This window comes from Dufourea novaeangliae, unplaced genomic scaffold, assembly GCF_001272555.1.
Source record: "Dufourea novaeangliae isolate 0120121106 unplaced genomic scaffold, ASM127255v1 scaffold101, whole genome shotgun sequence".
NCBI lineage: Eukaryota > Metazoa > Arthropoda > Insecta > Hymenoptera > Halictidae > Dufourea > Dufourea novaeangliae.
In genome coordinates, this window is record NW_015373989.1 from 760,323 (window position 1) to 781,784 (window position 21,462).

At 34.1% G+C, this 21,462-nt stretch overlaps 2 protein-coding genes and 1 non-coding gene across 3 annotated transcripts in view; 2 read left to right on the forward strand and 1 right to left on the reverse strand.

The window, feature by feature from the left end:
* Nucleotides 1–3,846: 3,846 nt before the first annotated feature.
* Nucleotides 3,847–11,996, reverse strand: LOC107187758 (dynein assembly factor with WDR repeat domains 1-like). The gene is made up of 8 exons (XM_015575923.1): nucleotides 11,957–11,996; nucleotides 11,791–11,863; nucleotides 10,332–10,535; nucleotides 9,433–9,555; nucleotides 8,062–8,246; nucleotides 6,780–6,909; nucleotides 5,408–5,706; nucleotides 3,847–4,043 (listed from the first exon to the last, which is right to left on the reverse strand). The coding sequence occupies exons 1-8, from the start codon at nucleotides 11,994–11,996 to the stop codon at nucleotides 3,847–3,849; spliced, it is 1,251 nt and encodes a 416-aa protein (XP_015431409.1).
* A 3,486-nt stretch (nucleotides 11,997–15,482) lies between these two features.
* Trnap-ugg lies at nucleotides 15,483–15,554 on the forward strand. The gene has a single exon. It is a non-coding gene; the product is annotated as a tRNA-Pro (tRNA).
* A 1,602-nt stretch (nucleotides 15,555–17,156) lies between these two features.
* The window catches only part of LOC107187671 (solute carrier organic anion transporter family member 5A1), an 82,878-nt gene continuing 78,572 nt past the window's right edge, over nucleotides 17,157–21,462 (forward strand). The window contains exon 1 of the mRNA XM_015575813.1: nucleotides 17,157–17,409. The gene's annotated coding sequence lies outside the window, so the exon portion shown is untranslated. The remainder of the gene's footprint in view (nucleotides 17,410–21,462) is intronic.

Consider the following 21,462-nt stretch of genomic DNA (forward strand, 5'->3'; position numbering starts at 1 on the left):
CGTCAAAATGACCGAGTACAGATTTAGTATTTTACTATTACTGAAATTATAATGGTGTTTTTGACGGAATTTATGTTGACTTTTATTACAGATTTTATTTTATGGTATATTATGCTAGATTACCTCATATATTTATCAGTATACATTTAATGCTGGTAATTCTAGTGTTGAAGAGTCTCTTAATAGTCCCCAATAGTTAGTGATTCCTTGATCCTTATTGTCACCGACGTTTAGCAATAATTTCCCTCGATGGATATCGAAGTTGATCATTTAGACTGGTATCGCTATTATATACCACACGAGATCAGGTAATTCTATATTCAAAATAACATACTCTCGGACAAAATCGTACTGGAACAAAATCGTGTTTATCACGAAGTCGTTTTAAAAGTTGGTTTACCCCCGGGTGGATTTAGAATCGCCACACACTTGGCAGATTCCCAATCGTACGGTTCCCGAATCGCACGTTCGAGGAGACATTTTTACGCGTTTCTGTATCGTACATTCAACGACACAGATAAAAGATAAAAACAAAACCTCGTTTAAGTGTATCTTTTATTGCTGGTGATTCTCAAATTACTGGTGTCATTTTCCATGCAGGTAGACCTATTCAACCCCCTGTAACTCAATTTGTTTTTTTGTGTGTCTGAAAAAAATTATATAACGTAAAACTAATAAATATTAATCTTCTAGTATATACTATCAATTAATTTACGATTTTTAAACATTTGATTATTATTATTCAGCGACACAGATGAAAGATAAACCCAAAACCTCGTTTAATTGTATCTTTTATTGCTGGTGATTCTCAAATTACTGGTGTCATTTTTCATGCAGGCTATTCGAACCTATTCGAATTTCGGTTAAAATCCATAGCCACTTTGAAAAGAGGGTGATTCATAAGGTGTACTAATACGTAGTTCACTATTTTTTTTAAAGTATGGGTTAACATATTTAAAAATAGAAATATCTCCCCGTCTTTCCACCAACTCAAAATGGTGGAGTACATTGGAGAATCATTACGGATAGAAACGAAGCTGTATAGACCCTTGATTTCCATAAACACGAATATTGATGTCGTGAATAAACAATGGATTACTTATTATTTCCACTTGTTACTATATAAATTACTTCTTATTATAGTAAATACACCTAATAACAACGATCCACGATGACGTCGGTTATGCGTGGACTGGAATTAAATATTCATTCTTCCTCTAAGAAAGCTGCGATCTCTCATTTTCGAAATATCAAGCACGAATCAAGGAAGATTAAATTGTCTTACCGTCGTTTAATTACTGTGATAATATCACACGTAACACGCCCGGCAATTTTTACAGCCCAGGGACGTGGATATTGTTTTAATTGTCGCGCCTCGTGGAATCCCCGTAATTCTACATTCTTACGTGGCCGGTTTTAATTAAAGGTTCGAGTGATTACTCGAACGCCGTGTCCCCTTAAAAGATACCAAGGTACCGTGCACTTTCAGAAACGTTGCCGAGAGTAACATTACACGATACTGATATTATAATTAGACTGCCGGTTTTTATGCAAAATGATATTTCCTAAAGTCATTTTTTACAACAGAGAGGGTAGGAATTTCTTTCTTTTCTTAAAGATCTATTGAGTTCAGAATACAATAGAAAACACATTGCATCTGACGAAAGTTTTTTCTCTTTTATATTACACAAAACCCTAGTGGCTATAAATGCATAAAATCTGCAGTCTAATAATAATATTATTAACGATACACAACGCTCAGTGCATTTAATATGCAAGAAATATAGTATATACGGTGACTCACATATTCGTTCACGGATTTCTAAAATAATAATCAAGCTTTTCTGCAATTTATATTCATATTCTCCTTATCGTTAGTCTTATCATCCTCTCGTAATAAATTTCTCGTAATTTCGAAATAAAATTCGCATTTTGGTGAATAATTTTGTCAACTAGACGTGACAGTCTTTCGTGAACAATCTTGTGAGTCACTGTATACATATAGGTAAATGTACTTAGAAGTATTTCAATCTTTTTCATATACTAGGTGTTCCGCTTAAAAGAAGCCACCTAAAATATCTTCTCTATCTGTCATCATACGAGAAGTATGTTTTCGTAATTTATAATTTTATAAATAAAAATTTAATATATTCATATAATTTATATTAAAAAAGTAATATCAATTAAATAAATTAAATTATAATGATTAAATGGATTCAGGAAACGAATGGATGATGGCAAAAAAGGTTGTATATGTGTCATTTTGTAATAGTTTTTTCAAGGTCACCCAGGTTTTTTTACGCATAAGCACATAATTTTTCCTGTTGTCTGTTATAGCCAATATTATTATGCATTTATCGACGTATAATAGTATAATCTTGAAATGACCTTCAACTCTAAAAATGTTTAACTTACTTATACAAAATTTACTCCACAAATTTTTTAATTCACTTATATAATTTTTTCCACCATCTGATTCGCCTCTTAACACCATTTCAATCACGTCAAAAATGTTTCTCGTATGAACACAGATAAAGAAGATATTTAGGTGACCTGTTTTAAGCGGAACACCCTGTATATTGTTAAGAAATTTCTATTCCAAAGATTACACTGTTTTATTGTGCTGTTAACAATATGCGTAAATCTTGGTGCATTGTGTACGAAATATTATTTATAATATTGTTACTACAATAGTATTTATAATGCTTGTTCTACATGCTTTCTAAAAAATACGAATGCTGAATTTAGTTACAGTAACTTGCAAATGTGATAACTGTAACAACTTTTTGTACTTAGGTTTTTCAAACGTGACTAATTATGAAACGTTATTAATGCAAGGATTTTATAATTGAGCTATCAATTGGCTTAATACGAACATTAAATTAACTATCTATGGCTTCTCCAAACCGTGCTATATCGCGTTCCATTATTCACTCAGGCGTCTTTATACATTATTCAAAAAGGTACCCAAGCAAATTAATTACGATCATTTTTCATTGTCGATTAAAGCTGATGAACCTCGATACGAAGGGCGTACTGACGGAACAGTAGTTAATGAGAATCAATTATTCCTTTATAAATAACATTAACTGGAATAAAATCAAGTTTCTTTTTGCAAACTTTAATATAACTTCACATCGCATAATTTTGTGTTAACAAAAATAATGCAGATTATAATGTTCTGCATCGTATGCACCTTTTTATTCAATCAATAAAAGTCATATTTTATATCTGAATCACTAATGAGGTCTCGACTAAAATCTACTCCAATTTTGCATAGTGTTATCCAATTCTTTAAAATTTTATAAGATATCTAATAATATACTTAAAAATTTTCTAGATAGCTTTAATTCAATAGTGTGAACCTTCTTGTGTTAATATTATTTTTAACAGAATCACACCGTTAGGAAACTATAGAAATATTAAAAACCAAATTAACCTACTAAGGACCAACTTTGCGTTAATGCAATATTTCGTTTGCAATTTTTTTCAGTCCATTTACATTATTGAATTCTGTTCTTTCAGCTTAATAATATTTTCGTCAATATTTCTTCTTCCCTATATGTATCTGGGTATGTAGTTTTGTAAGAAATAAAAAGTCGTATTATTTCACTGTTTGGTTCTTAATGGGTTAAACAGGTTTCTTAATAAGATACTTAGAAAATTATCTAAATAATTTTGATTTACAAGCAGAAATATTATTATCATTATTTTTAAGAGAACGATACTGTTGACAAACTACATATAAATATGTAAGGAAACAGATTAAATCGCATAAAAGTACACAACGTAAACGATAAACAAAAGAAGGAGAAGGAGCTAAGGACAGACCTGAAACCAATCGAGTCACCTCCAGATCATGCAAGTGTTATCCTTGCTCGCGGTGATGATCGTGTCGCCGTTGTACGAGAAAGCGCAGCTGAAAACGTCGTCGTCATGGCCCTCGAGGGCCTGCACGCAATCGCCATTTTCCACTGACCACAATTTCGACGTTTTGTCCGACGACGAGGTCAACAATTGCTGACCGTTCGGGCTGAAACAAACTATTTTTCGTGTTCGTTCAATAGAAAGTTCGAATATTCTAGCCTCTAAAATCGAATCAAATTCTTCCGTTCCCTAAGTTCGCTAGAATCAGTTAACGCTTACAAATCTGTTACATACAAAAATTTTAAGGGTTCAATTTAGAAGTGTTTTTAACGTCGACAGTACCTATTTGCATAAACATTTGCAATGTTTAGTAATTTGTATTGGTGAAAATACTGGTCACTTGTTACAAGACATTTTTTTGGAAGAAAGTGCGAATTTTTGTCTTCCCTTTGAGAATTTTGAATTAAATAGTAATACAATTGATGTGATCTAATATTGTCTATATATCATATTTTATAAACAATACTTGATTTTTCTTAAAGGGCATTCTGAAATAGGGAAATATTAAAGAATGTACCTACTTCACAATTTTTCTGTAATTGATCAGTTGAATACACGCATTTATTCATTTTTACTTTCAATGGAAAAGTGTTCAGTTGTTACTACTTTTATTTTATGCAGTACTTAAGTGAGCGGCCAGAGGATTTAATACGGTATATGGTTTTCAACGATTCGTATCTAATTATACAGTGCATTAAGATAATTATGTTAAACAATAGCTACAATCGTTTCTTCAGCAACATGTTTCACTTTCGGAGAATAAATACGAAAATATGTAAATAGATGATTTAAACCTTTTCAATTTATTTAAATATAAAATTCGTTCAAATATCCCATAGAAGCCACCATATTGTTTCGTTTGGAAGAGTCGTAATTTCAATTTTTAGCACTCAAATGCAAATTTTATACTGTCTTACACTACTTTTATTTGCAGTAAAACCACATTTCATTAAATATATTGATAAAAAGTACTGATGCCTAATTGTTATGTACTACGTATGTACAAGTGTCATATAAATAAGTAATACACACTGCTGGTCTGATGGACAACAATTCTGGGTATGAGAATTAATTAAATTATTGATCAACTATTTATTTTGGTTCTGTTGATAATAATAGTAAAATTTGTAAGTTTCTATTGGTAATAATAGTAACTGTTTCAAATTTCTATTGATAATAATAGTAAAAGTTTAAAGTTTCTATCTGTAACGAAAGCAAAATTTTTAAGTTTTTATTGGTAACTAATAGTACAATTTGAAAGTTTCTATTGATAACAAAAGCAAACTTTTAAAGTTTCTACTGATAATAATAGTAATATTTTAAAGTTTCTATTGGTAACAAAAGAAAAACTTTTAAGTTTCCATTAACAATTAATAGTAAAATTTGTAATTTTCTATTCGTAACAATAGCAAACATTTAAAGTTTCTATTGGTAACTAATAGTAAATTTTGAAAGTTTCTATTGTAAACAATTTTCTCACCTTGGGACACTTCTTCCCTGTGCCCCTCCATGACAGCCAACTGCTGGAAAGCGGTGGTCACGTCCCAAACTCGAGCGGTGGTATCACTGCTCGCGGTCGCCAGCTTCTTTCCGTAGTTGTCGAAGGTCAAGTCCAGGACCTCGTCGTCGTGTCCCCGCAACGTGGACAGACACGAGTACATCCTCGTGTCCCAAACTTTCGCTGTCTTGTCCATAGACGACGAGGCGATCAGCGAGCAGTCGAAATTATAAATGCAATTCGAGAGTTCCGATCGATGGCCAATCAACACGCTCACTCGGCTGACGGTAACAGGAGAAACGGGAAATAATATGTATGTATAAAGGGATTGACCCAATTAAACTGTCTTTCTCCTTCTCTTCAAACTTTAACTAAGAAATTAACATTTCAACACTTTGTCCTGTGAGCTAAGATGATGAGCTTAATCCTTGTGCAATGCTTAATGAATTCTTGCATTGCTAATCGTTCAATTACATTAAAATGAAATTAAGACAATACATTTAGCCTGTCGATAGAATATAATATATTTGATTTATTAATAGAAATGTTAATTTACGAACGTCTATAATTATTTATAAGACATTGGTTTTACGGTTGAATTGACTTGAATATTGCATACAGGTTAATGTAATTATATCCTTAACTGAAGAAACATTCAATTTCTCTACAGTAATGTTTGCCATTTTGTAGATAGAATTATTGTAGTAATGATCTGCTCGTGTAGTGTTGATTTTCAGTAAAAATCGAATATCTTTTTTCAAAATGCTGTCATTTTGTAAATTTTTATTTTTAAGGCGCCTTCGTGGTTTGTATCATAGCGACAACCATGACGAAGAAAATAAACTTTAATTTTTCCATTTAGGATTATTACAACAGTCTCCACACTATCGCCCTACGGAAAAAGAAGTTTTTTAAAGAATCTTGTGTCACCGACTATTTCTATCAATATATGCGAGAAAAAAAGCTCAAAATATTTTAACTGTCACTTGAAACACACCTTAATAAGCAGGCAAAACGTCATATGGTACAAAGTTATAGTTTTTGTTAACTAAATTCCCGAAGATAGCGTTGAAAAACGGGCAGTTATTACGTATTCCCTTAACAGCAAAAACTTAAATAGATGTGAATATTTTAGGGTCCAATAGTAAAAACTGATCGATAGTAAATCGTCTAGTATCGATTATTAAATAATCGATCCACATAATTGCGTTAGTAAACAAGATCGGTTAATTGCAATGGCGATCGTAGATCGAGAATATAATATGGAACATAATTCATATTCCGTGAACGACTATCAAAAATCGAAACCATCAACATATTTTGTTAATCATGCAATTTGAATAATCAGACTCACGTAAAGGTTCTCGTGTCCCAGATGCTGACAGTGCCGTCGAAGGAAGCGGTTATTACCTGATTGCCCTCGTTATTGAAGCAAAGAGCAATTACTTCTGCCGTATGGCCCTTCAACGTCCCCTCTTCGTCACCTGTTTGATCAATTCCGATAAAAATCGGGAGTTTCAAAAATTTTTAATGGAAAATGGTACATAATACTTGTGTAATTTCATTTCTAGAAAAAACTTTCTAGAAAGTATAATTATGTATTTACAGATATAGGGGCTGAAATATTTGATTCAACTAATTGTTTTCAGCAGTGTGGAATAGGGTGGAGATAAAACAAGAAAAACTATGTGACTGTTTTCTGATAACGAAAAAAACCTGCTTTTAATCATCCGGATTAAGACTTAGAAAAACAGTCGAAAGAAAAAGAAAAGGTTTTCTGTTGAAAAAATTTTTAAGGTATCGCAAGGGTGAAAAAGCTTGTTGATGATATTCACATTTTGATAGCTTAAATACAATTACAAAAGGCACGTTCTGCCCACTATTAGATGCCATAAATAATAAAAAAGAACTTCTGCCCCTATATTTAGTTCCACCGTAGTTTAAGAATGTTAATTACACAGATCTGAATTCTTCAGAGTTTATTATACAGGGTGTCTCAGCTAACTTGATCACCACGAATAATGATTTAACGGTACATTTTATTAAAAATTTTGAGGCGTTGAACTTAAATGGTATCAAGGGGCACATCTTACAAGCTACGTGCTTTTTTTGTGAGTGGATGCATTTCAGAGATTTCAAAGTCACCTTGATTCTTTTTAACAGAATGACCTATTTTTCGTACCACAGATCGATAGAGTATTAAATTCTGAGCAAAAATGTGTTGACCTTCGTACGTCCTAAACCTAATAGTTAACGAGATATTTACAAAATAATCACTGTATTGAAGTTCAAGGGCATCAATTTGAACACCTATCGCTTCCAGACTGTAAGTACGTATTAAAAATTATTTTGTAAATATCCCGTTAACTATTAGATTTAGGACGTATGAAGGTCAAGACATTTTTACACAAAATTTAATACTCTATCGATTTATGGTACAAAAAATAGGTCATTCCGTTTAAAAAAATCAAGGTGACTTTGAAATCTCTGAAATGGCACCATCCAAAAAAAAAACACGTACCTTATAAGATGTGCCTCTTGATGCCATTTAAGTTCCATGCCTCGAAATTTTCATAAAGTGTACTGTTAAGTCATTACGCGTCATTATGTATTGTTTAACGACTGTATAGATGTACCTGTAGTTAAATGAAATATTTTCGATGTCGCGTCCAAGGAGCCAGTCGCAATTTTGTTCTGTGTGGGCGAGAATTTCGCGACAATGACCTGCGCCTCGTGGCCCCTCATCGTGGCCAACCAATGGCCCGTACGTGAACACCAAACCCTTGCGGTCTTGTCGAACGAGCCGGTTACAATTTTGTCTCTGGAATAATCAGTGGTCCAACATTTTTTTGTCGATTTTTCCATTGAACTGAAATTTTGGTAGGTAACTAAGAGACTAGAAGAGAATAAAATTACCATTCGCGGTATGTTTAAAAGAGAAGAATCAATTAAATCTTATACAGTTTCAAAAGGCGCATTTTTTATGGTTTGGTAGATAAATGATCTTTTCTGTATGAAAATTCTTACTGAGCCGAAGACTAGATTAATTTCAGAAGTGCAATATTTAGTTAAACCTTGAACAGTGAACTATTAGTCTACCAATTTGTTGTAATATTTATATTTCATATAAACATAAGTGAATTTAATATTGATATTTTAAATATTCATCTGTGTGGTCGAATTTAGAGCTTACAGTTCATCTTTGTCTAGAAATACAAGCAGAATATTCCTTGATTGTAACAATATTAAACTTGCACGACACGTATATACAGGGTGATCAAAAAGGAAATTTGAATACGTATAAATAAATACACAGAGTGTTCTAGAATAATTGGGAAATATTTTAGGGGCGACTTTATCACATCGGAACAATAAAAAAAAGTTTATATAAACATATGCCTTATTTGATTTTATTTTCGAGTTATAGCGGATTTGATGTTGAATAAACTTTTTTTTTATTGTTCTAAATGTAGCCGCCCCTAAAACGTTTCCTACTTATTCTGGGACACCCTGTATACAGCATAATTCAAGATATTCATCTACTTTCCAATTAATCGACGTATAATCCGCAATTCCAAAAATAATACTTAACAGAAAAATCCTTCATTTTAATAGAATAATTATTAAATTCTTGTTTATAATTAAACTGCGGATTTTATGCATTTATAATTTATAATTATTTCTTAAATATAACAAAAAACAAAACTTTCATCAAATCCAAGGAGTTTTCTATTTTATTCTGAATCCAATCAAATTGAAATTTTTCGTTTCTTTGAGTTCGTTATAATTTATACCTAATTACCCGATAGTGTCGTAGAATTGTCGACCTAGAAACACGATCATAGTCAACCTGTATATACGTTTTTTTTTTTAACGTTTACGAGATTAAATATAGCAATTGACGAAGGTATTTCATCGGGTAAGAGTGTACGAGAAAGGCTGAATCCTCGTTTCCGGCCGACGACGATATAAATTAACGGTAAGAGGTACGGTTAAACGAGACGTACGATGTCGGGTTGTTGAAGGACACTGCGTAGACCACATTCTTATGGCCTTCGAGAGTAAGAAGCTCCGCTCCACTGTCAATGTCCCAAACTTTACACGTTCGGTCATAGCTGCCTGTCAAGCATCTGTCAAACAATATTCGTTCGATCCTTAACACTTCGAAGGAAAAAATTGGAAACTATTTATAACCTTCAAAATTCCTTTTCATCCTATTTCTAAATATAACTTAAACAGCTACATTTGGCTGTCTATTAACCCCTTGCCTTATAATATTTTGTCAGACTCGTGTTGACGAATTCAAAATGGATTTAATAAAGCTGAGTGTTATCCCTTTTCTTTATGTCGAAGAGAAGTACTATTTTACTAGTATTAATATTTAACTTTTCGAGTTAATGCACACTTGCAATAAATACAGAATTTCTTTTATTCCTGGGAAATTATTAACGATAAAGTAATACTGGAGACTGTAGTGGTCGAAAAAATCATAAGGCAAGGGGTTAAGGGATTCGAAAATCAATTCCGAGCTATTTATAACGTCGAAAGTAACTATTTCCTCTTATTAAATTCACTTGTTATAATTAATTGACCATTTAAAAGCTTAAAAAAAGAATTTAAAAACATTAATAAAGTCAACAGTGACTACTATTACAATCGATTAATCAGTATTTGAATTTTCCAATTGTCCAAATATTTTGTCGCTTAAGAGGGTCCAAAAGTATTTACAACATTAAAAATAAATACGAACTTCCATTTTCAAATTTGAATATTTACACAGATTGCCAAGAGTTAATTTCAGCTGTTTCGGTCTTACTATGTTCACTGCGGAAGGTAATAGTCGTGTGGAACGGAAGGGTGCTATTTATATTTAGAACCATGCACGAACAATCTTAATCGGGAGTACCTTTTACCTAGTTTATCGAACGCGATATTCGTAAGGGGCAGAAGATGGGTCTGCAGGGTTTTGTATTTGTAGTATCGCCTCTCGTTTGTGTCGCAAACTTTGGCCTGGAGCTTCTGCAGTGTCTCCACTAACTGCTCCATTACACTCTCGGTTATTACGGGTTCGTCCGCTTTTATGCTCTCCGCTAATGCTCTTATGTCCGTTCTGGAAAGCGACACGTACACATTTCCTTCCGTATAATTATGCACGGGCTCGCGGTTATTCAAAACAATCCGACGTGCCTGGTACAGTCATTAAGTTCGAATTCGTCGAGCGGCTTAAAAGTTTACAATTCTTTCGAATCCCCACGAAACATTACCGGACTGCGGATTTTGTGGTGTGTAACCTCGAAAATTCAGTACAGCGAAACTTAAACTTATTTGGAAATGTAAATGTAATGGAATTTCTCATTTGGAATCTGAAAGAATGTTTTCAGTGGGCTAAACAATGTTTTACTGAACTTCGGTTTCAATAAATAATAATTCACGTTCAAATAATTTCCGCGAACTGATTTGCCCATTACACACGTTCAGTTTACCTTGCACAGTTGTTTTATATACATATAAAGAATAAACTGTGATTATAATTTCTGTTTAATCTTAGTTAATATTTTATTAAACGTTTCCTATCGCGACTATGTATGTATTATGTATGTATACTGGGTTTATACCCGTTAAATAACTAAATAAATAAATAAAAATAAATAAATAACTAGTTACCACAAATTAAATAAAAGGAAAAATGATGGTAGGTATTTTCCGGGGACGTTAGATTCCATTTAAGCACAGCGATTTTCCTGCGCAAATGTCAATGCATAAGTCACAAATTTCCACAAATTATTTGAACATGTATGCTAACCGTTTAGACGCAACGATCTGCTTGCACGAATGTGAACGCACAAGTCAGTTCGTGTAAATTATTTGAACGTGAAAATGGGCTTTAAGGTTTACGTTCATAATTATCTGAAAAATTAAGGTACCAGAATATTGTAAATTGAACACTTAAGAAAATGTACATTTGTTCGTCTGTATCGTCATTTCCATTATTGTAAATACTGCAAAGCGAATATTCATTTAAATGCTAATGGATATGGACTAACTACCTGAAACTAGAGGTTAAAAAGAGATTACTTTTGACTCCATACGTGCTTCCATTATGCAGAGAATACATTGGCACCATCATGTAACATTATGCAAGTACCAATCGCATTACAAGTGTACTATACCCGATCAAAATTCCCAATCTAAAATGTAAATTATTGTGAATTTCTGACTCCAGATACTTTTCAGAGAGGAAACGATACAACCGTCCCAAGAGACAGTTTGAATAAAGGAAACAATTTCCTGAATGTACCAGCACATCCTTTGGCGTTACTACTAAAAAAAAAAAAAACTGTGTGCATGTTAGAGGATTTAATTACTCTGCCGTCAGGTCCAGGAGATCGATTATCTTCGTCTTGACGTCCCCGCCCTGTGTATACTCCAAGGCGAGACCTGTAAAAGGAAAAAGTAAATCGAGGGAACCTTCTGTCGTGTCCGGCGTCGCGTTAATTTCCACCGAAAATTCGAATTGGTCCACGGGAATACCGGGCGGGAAGTAACGGAGCAAAAACTTCAGCAGCTTCATGTGGACGGCGGGTTCAATTACAGCCGCCACAGGGTCCGTCGTTCTGTTTCAGACAGCAACGGACGTCCGATCGCCGAACCCCCTCCCCTCCTTCAGCCGTGACGGATTTAATTATAAAACGTAATCGTCGCGAGCCCCCGTCGCGCACGTACACGGAATTGCACGGATTTGCAGAGGTTAGTTTTATCCGCCGTCAGTACGGGGGACGACCCGCATCCGCCGGTCAATCGTGTCCGACTGCCTCTGGCGTGTAATTACCGAAACAGCCAAATCGACGCGCCACGCGTTACCAAGGCACGCTTGGTCGATTCTTAACCGTTTACGGACCGACCTACACGCGTGTGTCTCTCGTCAAAAACTGACGGGACCTATTTTCATCGAAACCACCCGTCTCTCTGTGTGTTAATGTTCGCGCTTATTAACAGCCCATCATAGGGAACGACGACGTTCTGTTAAATATAAATACTGTATGATTTAATGCTCGACAGATTATAGTCGATTAACCGTTGGAGGATGAACGGTTTTAATGGTAATAGAAACAGGTCAGCAAGTCTTAAGGTAGAAACACATTAATATTATGTCACGTGAAATTCCACATTGTACATGACGCCTTGAAGACGGCGCCTTAGACCTAAAATAGCCGTAAAATGGACGTCTTCGAGGTGTCGTGTACTATCTGGGATCACGGAAAGGTGCGTTTCCTTATATCGTATCATCGTTGGGTATCTATGTGGACGGGCTAGTAAGATGTGGAGCTACGTATACGACGTGGTTAAAATCGTTAAAATAAAATAATTAATATTCCATATTTCTTGAAAATAATAAGAGAGAGTTGTCGTTTAATAATTTTTGATTGAATGGAAGTTAAGAGGGGTATGGATACGCGAGGAAGCTAGACGGAATCACAAGTTCAACGTCTATCAGCCTTTTACATTAGTTTCGTTATAATCAACTTAAATCTTAGTACGCTCGCGCCGAACACACACACACACAAGCACACATACATACAATAACTTAAATTGATCACAACGCAGAAACATTCGTCCAAACGAAGAGGATTATCGGAATAGAGTCACCACTCATCATGTCGTTCACGCACTGAATACCAAGCTATTATTAAGTGTAAACTACAGTAGATATATATGAACAAACTTTGTAATAAGTGTACTCAATGACCATATGTAATGTAATTAAAAATTTATATCATCTTGTATTGCAGAAATGACTCTCAACAGAGATTTTAAATGTTAATAAAAAATCAAAGAAAAAAATATATATATGAACATGTGACTGTATGACCATGTAAACTGAGAGCAAAATATAAAGGTAGGTAGTAATATCCTGTAGAAGGTTGGCTAGTAGAGCTCTTGTTGGATCGAATTTTATTATTTACTTACTCGCAATAAATAAAATTATTGTAAATAAATGATGTGTAAATAAAGTTATATATAAAAATTCACCAATTACCAAAAGGTAAGTGATTGTGCGTATTAGGATTCCTATATAAAGTTTTACAATTGTAAACAGATTGAGTTTTTTAATTATTTCATATAGGTATGTAATATTTATAGGAATAATCATTTGAAACTCTATTATTGGTTTAGTTTTACTTTGTACCATTTTAATAAGTTATGTATTATCACACCCTAGACACATTTTTTTTAAATAGGTAGTCATCTCATTTATAAACTACATATCAATTTTTAGCCTTTTGCAGCTTTTCAATTCTATGATTAACCACCTTAAAGACATTTATCTATTCTTATGCCCAGAGAGGTTATGACTAACGCAGACATTGTTATAAGTTTGTCTGTTTAGATAACTAATAACGAACAATTGAACAGTGTGTATAAACAGCCCACCCTGTATGTAGAGTGCGCTCGAATCAGCGTGAATTTCGTGGGACACCAAGTCTCATATGATGTTAGGTCTATTCTTATATCTCGTCTGTGGTGATAGAAAATTACATTGCATGTTTGTCTATTCAATGTCTCGACTGTGTTTTAATGGTTTCTACTTTTACACCCGTATGCACCATTTCTTCTGAGTGCATTGTTGAACGTTCTATTTTTTTTTAATGCCTGCCTTTTTATAGAGAGTAAAAACTATTGTGAATAAGTGCTAGCTTGAATGAATTGTCATAAGTTGTCGGGTTAGATGATGCTATTGACATTCGGGTCAAGATAGACCCGAGAAAAAATGATGTTCCTGGAAACTCGAGTCAAGATGGACCAGAAAAAAAGATGATTAATGTCCTATAGAATTAGGATTAAATGAATATTGCAAAAAAAAAGAGTGTATAATGAACCCGATATTGAAAGTAAAAGGTTGATAATTTCGTCTCTTCTTTGTTCAAAAATTTTGTAAACGACACTTGAAATGTCAGAATTTACCATTCATGAAATGACTATTGCTTTACTACTAAACAAAGTTGAAAATAATAAAAGAAAAAGTAATATGTAAACAGGAACCTAAAATTAAGAAAACACGAAGCTGATCGAGGTGCGGCAAAATGTTCTCTTGAAGAATTTTATTGCTGTTGACATAATGAGTAATGTCGATGATGTGTTACTGTAAATAGGTGGAGGTATCGTATTTAAACTTTACATAATAATGTATCGCAATACATTCTATGTTTCTTCTATAATAAACTGTACTGTAATCTTCCATTTATGAGACTGGTTTATAAAAAGTTAAACGATTTAAGAATGAATCCATTTCCAACCCTTCAATTGAAGATCTAGGAATATCGATCGTGATTTGTATTGTGTCCACGTAACCGTTTTTCAGTCAGGAACTTTAAGATTTAGATTTGCATTTTCTGCAATTTTGAATTGACGAAAATAAAATTAAATTTAAGAAAAAGAGGTTTAAGCGACATGATGGCGACATCATACGATAGTATGTTGATACTGATTGTCTAGTAACGTCAGTGTTTCATCCTAGATGGCACAATATGTCTTTTTCGACATTCAATAGATATGGGCACATATATAAAAAAAATAGTAAATTAATTTATTTCCTTCGAATCATATTATGCACTTATAACATAAGTCAAAAATTTAATGCTCAATTTATACTACATAATAACCCAGGATTCGTGGTTTGTCGATAACGTAGGGCGTCACACTAAAATGATAATGCGGTGCTAGCGCCCCAGTATGTATATTGAGCAACGAAAAGATATTGAATATCTGCCTATTCTTATCTTTTATCTGTAGCATTACTGTTTCGTTTTGCAATCAACTCTTATTTCTAGTTAAAAGTTGATAGTTTAAATAATGTATAAGAATAATGTTTAGAATGCAATAGAATGTAAAAGTATTGTGTTCTGATGGATAATACTAAGATGTATAGATGTAACAAAATTCATTTTTTTATATTTAGTAATAAATATATGATTATAAACTTATAATTGTAAATATCATACTATACTTTAGAACAACTTTGCCTTTATATACTAAAATATGGAAAGTTCTAACAGTTGGCCTCTTGGTCTAGGGGTATGATTCCTGCTTTGGGTGCAGGAGGTCCCGGGTTCAAATCCCGGAGGGGCCCAATTTTTTTTTATACTTTTTTTTTGCTCATTAACATTTTCCTTTCATACTAAGTACATTCGTAAAATATACACAAATCATTTTCATACTTATGTAAATATTTTTTCAATGATTTTACATACAGATATTCATACTTTATCTCTGCCTACATAATGTAAGCGGATGTAAGTATATGCTCAACGTATGTTAATTAAGAAAAGTAAGTTGCATTCTTAGGCAAGTAAAATAATAATAATCTTAATTTTACGGGCTTTAAATACCTTTGTGATATGTTAACGCAGCGCACTTACCTCACACATTTTAATTCATATTTATTTTATTCGTAATTAGGTCATTTACTTCTTTATCTGATTGTACAATTTATGGCGACGCTCTATCATTAAGTACACAAGATTCATCAGCTTTCTAAGTATCGCGTTCTCAGTAAATATTTACAGAAATACGGTATTAACTATGAAATGTTTAATCAACCATCAAGATCCGTTCTGGAAAAAAGAAAAAATAATACATCTACGCAAAACGACGTTCAGAAAAAAGAAGAAATCGTTATTTCCAAATGGAATTGTCAAAACATTGAACTTTATAATGCCATTCGAATTTCTCTAATTTCTTAACAATTCTAAAAGCAATTAACACTTTTTCAATAATTCAAAAATATTCAGGAAAATAGAAATCATTTTTTTTTTATAGAGATTTACTGTTAAACTACATTCTTCTAAAAATAAGGAAACATCCTGATATTTTCGATTGATAGTGAAACCAGTTTACAAATTATAGTGTAGATGTTATTATTTAGCGAAACTACATTGAGTATTGTCATTTACATATTCCTACTGCATTATCACAGTTAAAGGTGATCAATGAAGAAGTCAAAATTCGTGCCATCTTACTTACAATTTAATATATATAAATATATATATATTTTTTTTTTATAAACCTGAAATATTCATATGTATTAAAATGTTTTCTATATCCACACCACCCTTCATGCAGTTACTATTTATCTTGCGATAAATTGAAACTTTCATCAAATAAACATTTCCATAATGGTAACAACTTGCATACTGCAGTTAATACATTTTATTGTACATTTTATTATTCACGCAAAGTACTTTCCCAGCTCAGCAAATCTGAAAAAGGAGTTACACAAAAATAAAATGGTTCCACGAGGTTGAATGAAATTACATTTTAAGAAAGTTACGATTGCCTGTAGTTTACACTACAAGGTCGCACGAACTTTTTCCGGTACCCAATATTAGCATACGTGTTTCATTACGGGCCGTACATGATGACACTTTAACTAATAATAAAAATTCTTCGATGTTGAATGAAGTAAAACCAGCCACTAAAAAAAGTCGAAATATCATATAAGCAACAATCTAATACCATCGTTGAACGGGAAGAAACAATAAAACACAGTTTCGACCGTTTCGGAAGGTGAAAGGACATCCTCGAGTCTCCCATCGTCGGGTCTCTCCTCCCTCTTCAAATCTCGCGCGGCCTACCTCCCTACTCCCGTGAAAGTCAAGATGGCGGGTGGGGTTGTCCTGCGCATGCACCAGTTCCTCAATGGTCTGGCAAAAACACAGCTGGTCTATGATCTCCGAAGCAAGCTGACGGTCGAACGCTACCCAATGTGATCATTTTTCTCGTGAAATCCTCAACCGATCTACCGGTCAAGTCCGCGGGGATACGTGGCAAGCGTGGCGCGGGGGGTAATTCCATTTCAGTGCTCTACCAGTGTTAATGAGTGTGTTTACATGTATACAAAACTCGGTAATCGCGGTGTCACCACGAGGATTTTTCACTGCCCTGGATACAAAGGAGTCTCGTGAGGTGCTACAAGCGTCCTTTCGGTGAGTTTACCTCTAGTTCCCCAATCGAACAGTTTGGAACATTTTTTCGATTCGTGCCATACAGTCCGTTAACGAACCTTCGACCCAACCGCCTGGGCCGAGTGACCTTTTCTGTTTTTTTTTTTCGATCTTCCGTAAAAAATGTCTCTGTCCGACCAGAGAAAAAGAGAGAGAGGATCGCGAGTCCACTCGTTTCGTCAGTCTCTGATCGCACAGAAACACGAACCATGGAGGAACGAAAATTGTTCAGGGCGAACACGCGAAAACGAGTTCTCGGAACGATCCTCCTCTCTTGGCAACACGCGTTCACCAAATCTGGGGAGGATCGTGTTTGTGGCGTGCAGCATCTTCGGGGGGGAAATAGGTCAGAAGGAAGTTTTTCTAACCCCGCGAGCAGACGCATCCCCGGACAGGTATCGCCTGTTGAGAGAGAGATAGAGATTCTTATCGTCGTTCCCCCCGGTTTATCTGCCGTTGCTCCTAAACTCTGCATACACACGGGACCCTCTCTTCGTGTACTCGATCCACCGCACAGCCTTTGTTATCGCAGCCATCGGAGGATCGTAGTTCCTCCCCCAGATTTTTATCCTCGTTACGCAGACGTACTCGTCGTCCACGGAACGCGGAAAAACACGCCGGAACGGACGGAAAACAGACCGTTTTCAGTTTGAAATTTGACATTTGTGGGGGATACTACCGGGGGGAATCCCTGTTCCGTTATTATAGATTAGGCACGTTTATTGCGAAGGAAGATTTTCGTGGACCGATACTCATGGGAATTGGGGTCAGGCAGTTTTGTTTACTGTATTCGGAGTTTGTTATCTCCGCGGGCGAATGAAATTGGGCAGATGTTCAGTCGGTAGACTTTATCGGACTTTACACTGGGCTGAGGTTTAACACTGGAACTAGCAGCATTGAATGTATACGAAATGAACTTGTAAAATTTAATAACATAATACAATCTAACGCGACATACTACGACATGAAATGTATAGTAAATTAGAAACCAACATTAATTCCAGAAAAAGCGTTATAACTCCAGTAATTGTAACATAAGAAGCCTGTAATCCATCATTTTGACGGGTTTGGTAGTTCTAGTGTTGAACAATAATTGTGTACGATATAAATGCATACAGTTCGGAATATAGAAATTATTCGAGTATGTTTGGTTAATGATGGAATTCTCGGTTTTTTAATTATAAAATTCTGGCAGACAGTGTGTATTGTTGTGTCAACTTGTCTGTTGTTTCGAGGGGTAAAGAATGAGTCTTTCTCGCGGGAACAAAAGATAAAACAGTTTACCGTGACGAGTTTTAAATTCGCTGTGTTCTTATCAGTTTGTTTAAATATTGGGCGTCTGTCGGTAGAAAACTTTTATTAATATTAAAGAATCGCTACGACTATTATCCGATAGTTTTCTTTATTTTATAGGACATTTCATAATTTTTTCTGGTAAAAGTGGAAATCCCCGTTGATAAAACAAAATATAACCACGATACCGACTTGAACGCGACGCGACCGTTACTTTCCCTACGTCTAATGATTAATCCTCGCCCAGCCGAGCCGGGTCCCCTTTGACCCACGTTTCTGGTCCAATGATATAAGCGTCACTAGGTGAATGTTTAGTATCTACAAGTTCAATATGTGTCACAAGTGACCCGAATAGGCCTGTTTTTGGTTGACGGTTCCAAGATTAAAGTTGTAGTAATTTTCGTAGTACAAAAAGAAACACGTTATTATATTTATAACATATTTTAACTTGATAAGTGCAATACAATAAAGGTTTTAATAAAGTTTAATATTATGTGTTACTATTAACACTAGTAAAGCCTCTGAAAAATTCCACTCCATTTTAATTTATTGATATTAGTATCTGAAACTGTGAACTTGCATAAACATCCGCAGTCTAGTTATCAATATTGCTATATTTTCATGCAGAGTAAAAAGCCCGAGTATCGTGCACGTTACTAAAACAATATTATATCCAAGTAACTGATTCATACATTTGATTACGAAAGGTTAAGAAACGGAACAGTTTTTACCAAACATATCCGTCGTGGCTCACATCTATATGTATACATACAACGAGTCTATTAGAGGTCCTTAAATACACGTGTATTAACGTATCTGCATTTTGATTCGTATTAATTTTTAGAATGTAGTTATTAATTTTCGAAAGGAAAATATGATGATGCAAAATAGATACAAAACTAAATTTAAAAATTAAATATCCGAGAATTGCAGAACTTGCGATGAAACATTTAAACATACTTTAAAGAAAATTCAGGTATGACATACCGTTACGGGACCCAGTTCCTGAGCACTTAAGAGTAACTATCGCCGTTTTTTTCATGTATTAAGTAGAACAATTAATTAACGTAGTAAGTTATTCGAATAAATCTATCTATTTATCTTTAGTTTAGTATTAACAAATATACAGAAATAGAATTACGGTTAAATTGTAATTTCACTTTTAAAGTAAGAAATGCAAAAGGAGCACTTTCTCATCACTTGCGCTTATACTCACTTATCATACGCTTTATATTTTTTATCAATTTTATCAATTTAATTTGAATGATTAATATTATAAACTACTTCAAAATACTGAAATGGAACAATAATTTACAAATAAGTGGAAAAAAAACAAACACTTTTTCCTTGCTGTAAGAAAATATAACATTTTTTTAATTTTTAAGAAAAATTGGAAAGTTCGTCGTTGGTCGTTACCGTTTATAGCAGACGTGCGTAGAAGATAATATCAAATGTATTGAAACCTAAGTTTGCATACATGGATCGTAATTTTAAGTTTTATTTGATCGTTAACATACTTTTTTTCCGTGACATCATATTCGCCGTAAAAGTATCTATAACCACCTAATTTTTCGTGGAAATATCATTTTTCGTTTGTAAATAAGAAGTGATTAACTTCTCAGTATCGATTACAAATCCAAAAGGCTCGTGTTAACAACAAAATTTTTATAACGTTTCTATTTCAATAATTTCATCGTTGACCTTGCGATTTTTCGGTAGCGATCAAAAGTTCAAGCTTTTAAGAATGTTCTGTTAAATTTTCAACTAAATATGTAATTATTAACAATTTTTGAAACCCAACTTGAATCATATATCTGTATCTCGATGTGAGCTATCAAATTTTAGGTATAAATTTCAAAATAGCTAATAATTATTTAGTAATTGTTAGGAAAGAAAAACCCGTTATTATAGTAAACTTATTATATAGTATCTATTGTACTAAACTGATCAGGAACTGGGTTCTGATCACGAACTGGGTCCGTGACGATAGTGTACGTGAAAGACACGGTCAAATCCCATGATTTTTGGTATCAACCTTTGGATTGTCGTAGCCAATGGGGGCAAGGGGTCCTTGCACCCCGTCTGAACAGAAAAGTGGCTTTTGCACTACTGTAGAAGAAAAAAATTGAATTTTGCCCTCCTCCCCCTCCAGAAGAAAAAATTATATTCCCCCCCCCCCTAATAGATAACCTGGCTACGCCTACGAACCTTTGTGTCTACTGACAAGGAAAGGCACGGAAGTGTGATTTTGATGAAACTCCGTATGTCTGTTAAACAGCCAAAAATAAGGGATACGTATTTTTTTTTATCGCCTGAGACGCGACTTTAAGGGTTGAAACCACCCCTCGAAGTTTCGACCCGAAAGTACTATCTCGAAAACCAGAGGAGATACATGAAAACTTCTAATGGACGAGATTTGCGGTTTGTTATGTAGAATAATATGATGCTAACAAATTGTCCAAAATATAATTTGTTTATGACAAAAAAATTTCGGATCGAAACTTCGAGGGGTTGTTTCACCCCTCAAAGACGCGTCTCAGCCGATAAAAAAAAATACGTATCCCTTATTTTTGACTGTTTAACAGACGTACGAAGTTTCATCAAAATCGGAGGAGGACACTTCCGTTCCTTCCTTTGTTAGTTATGCCTTACATTCTTACAAGAATAAAAAGCACATTATTCAAACAGCTGCACACACTGGAGTAATTGATCCATTCAGTGTTCAGCTCGTTTTGTCGTGTT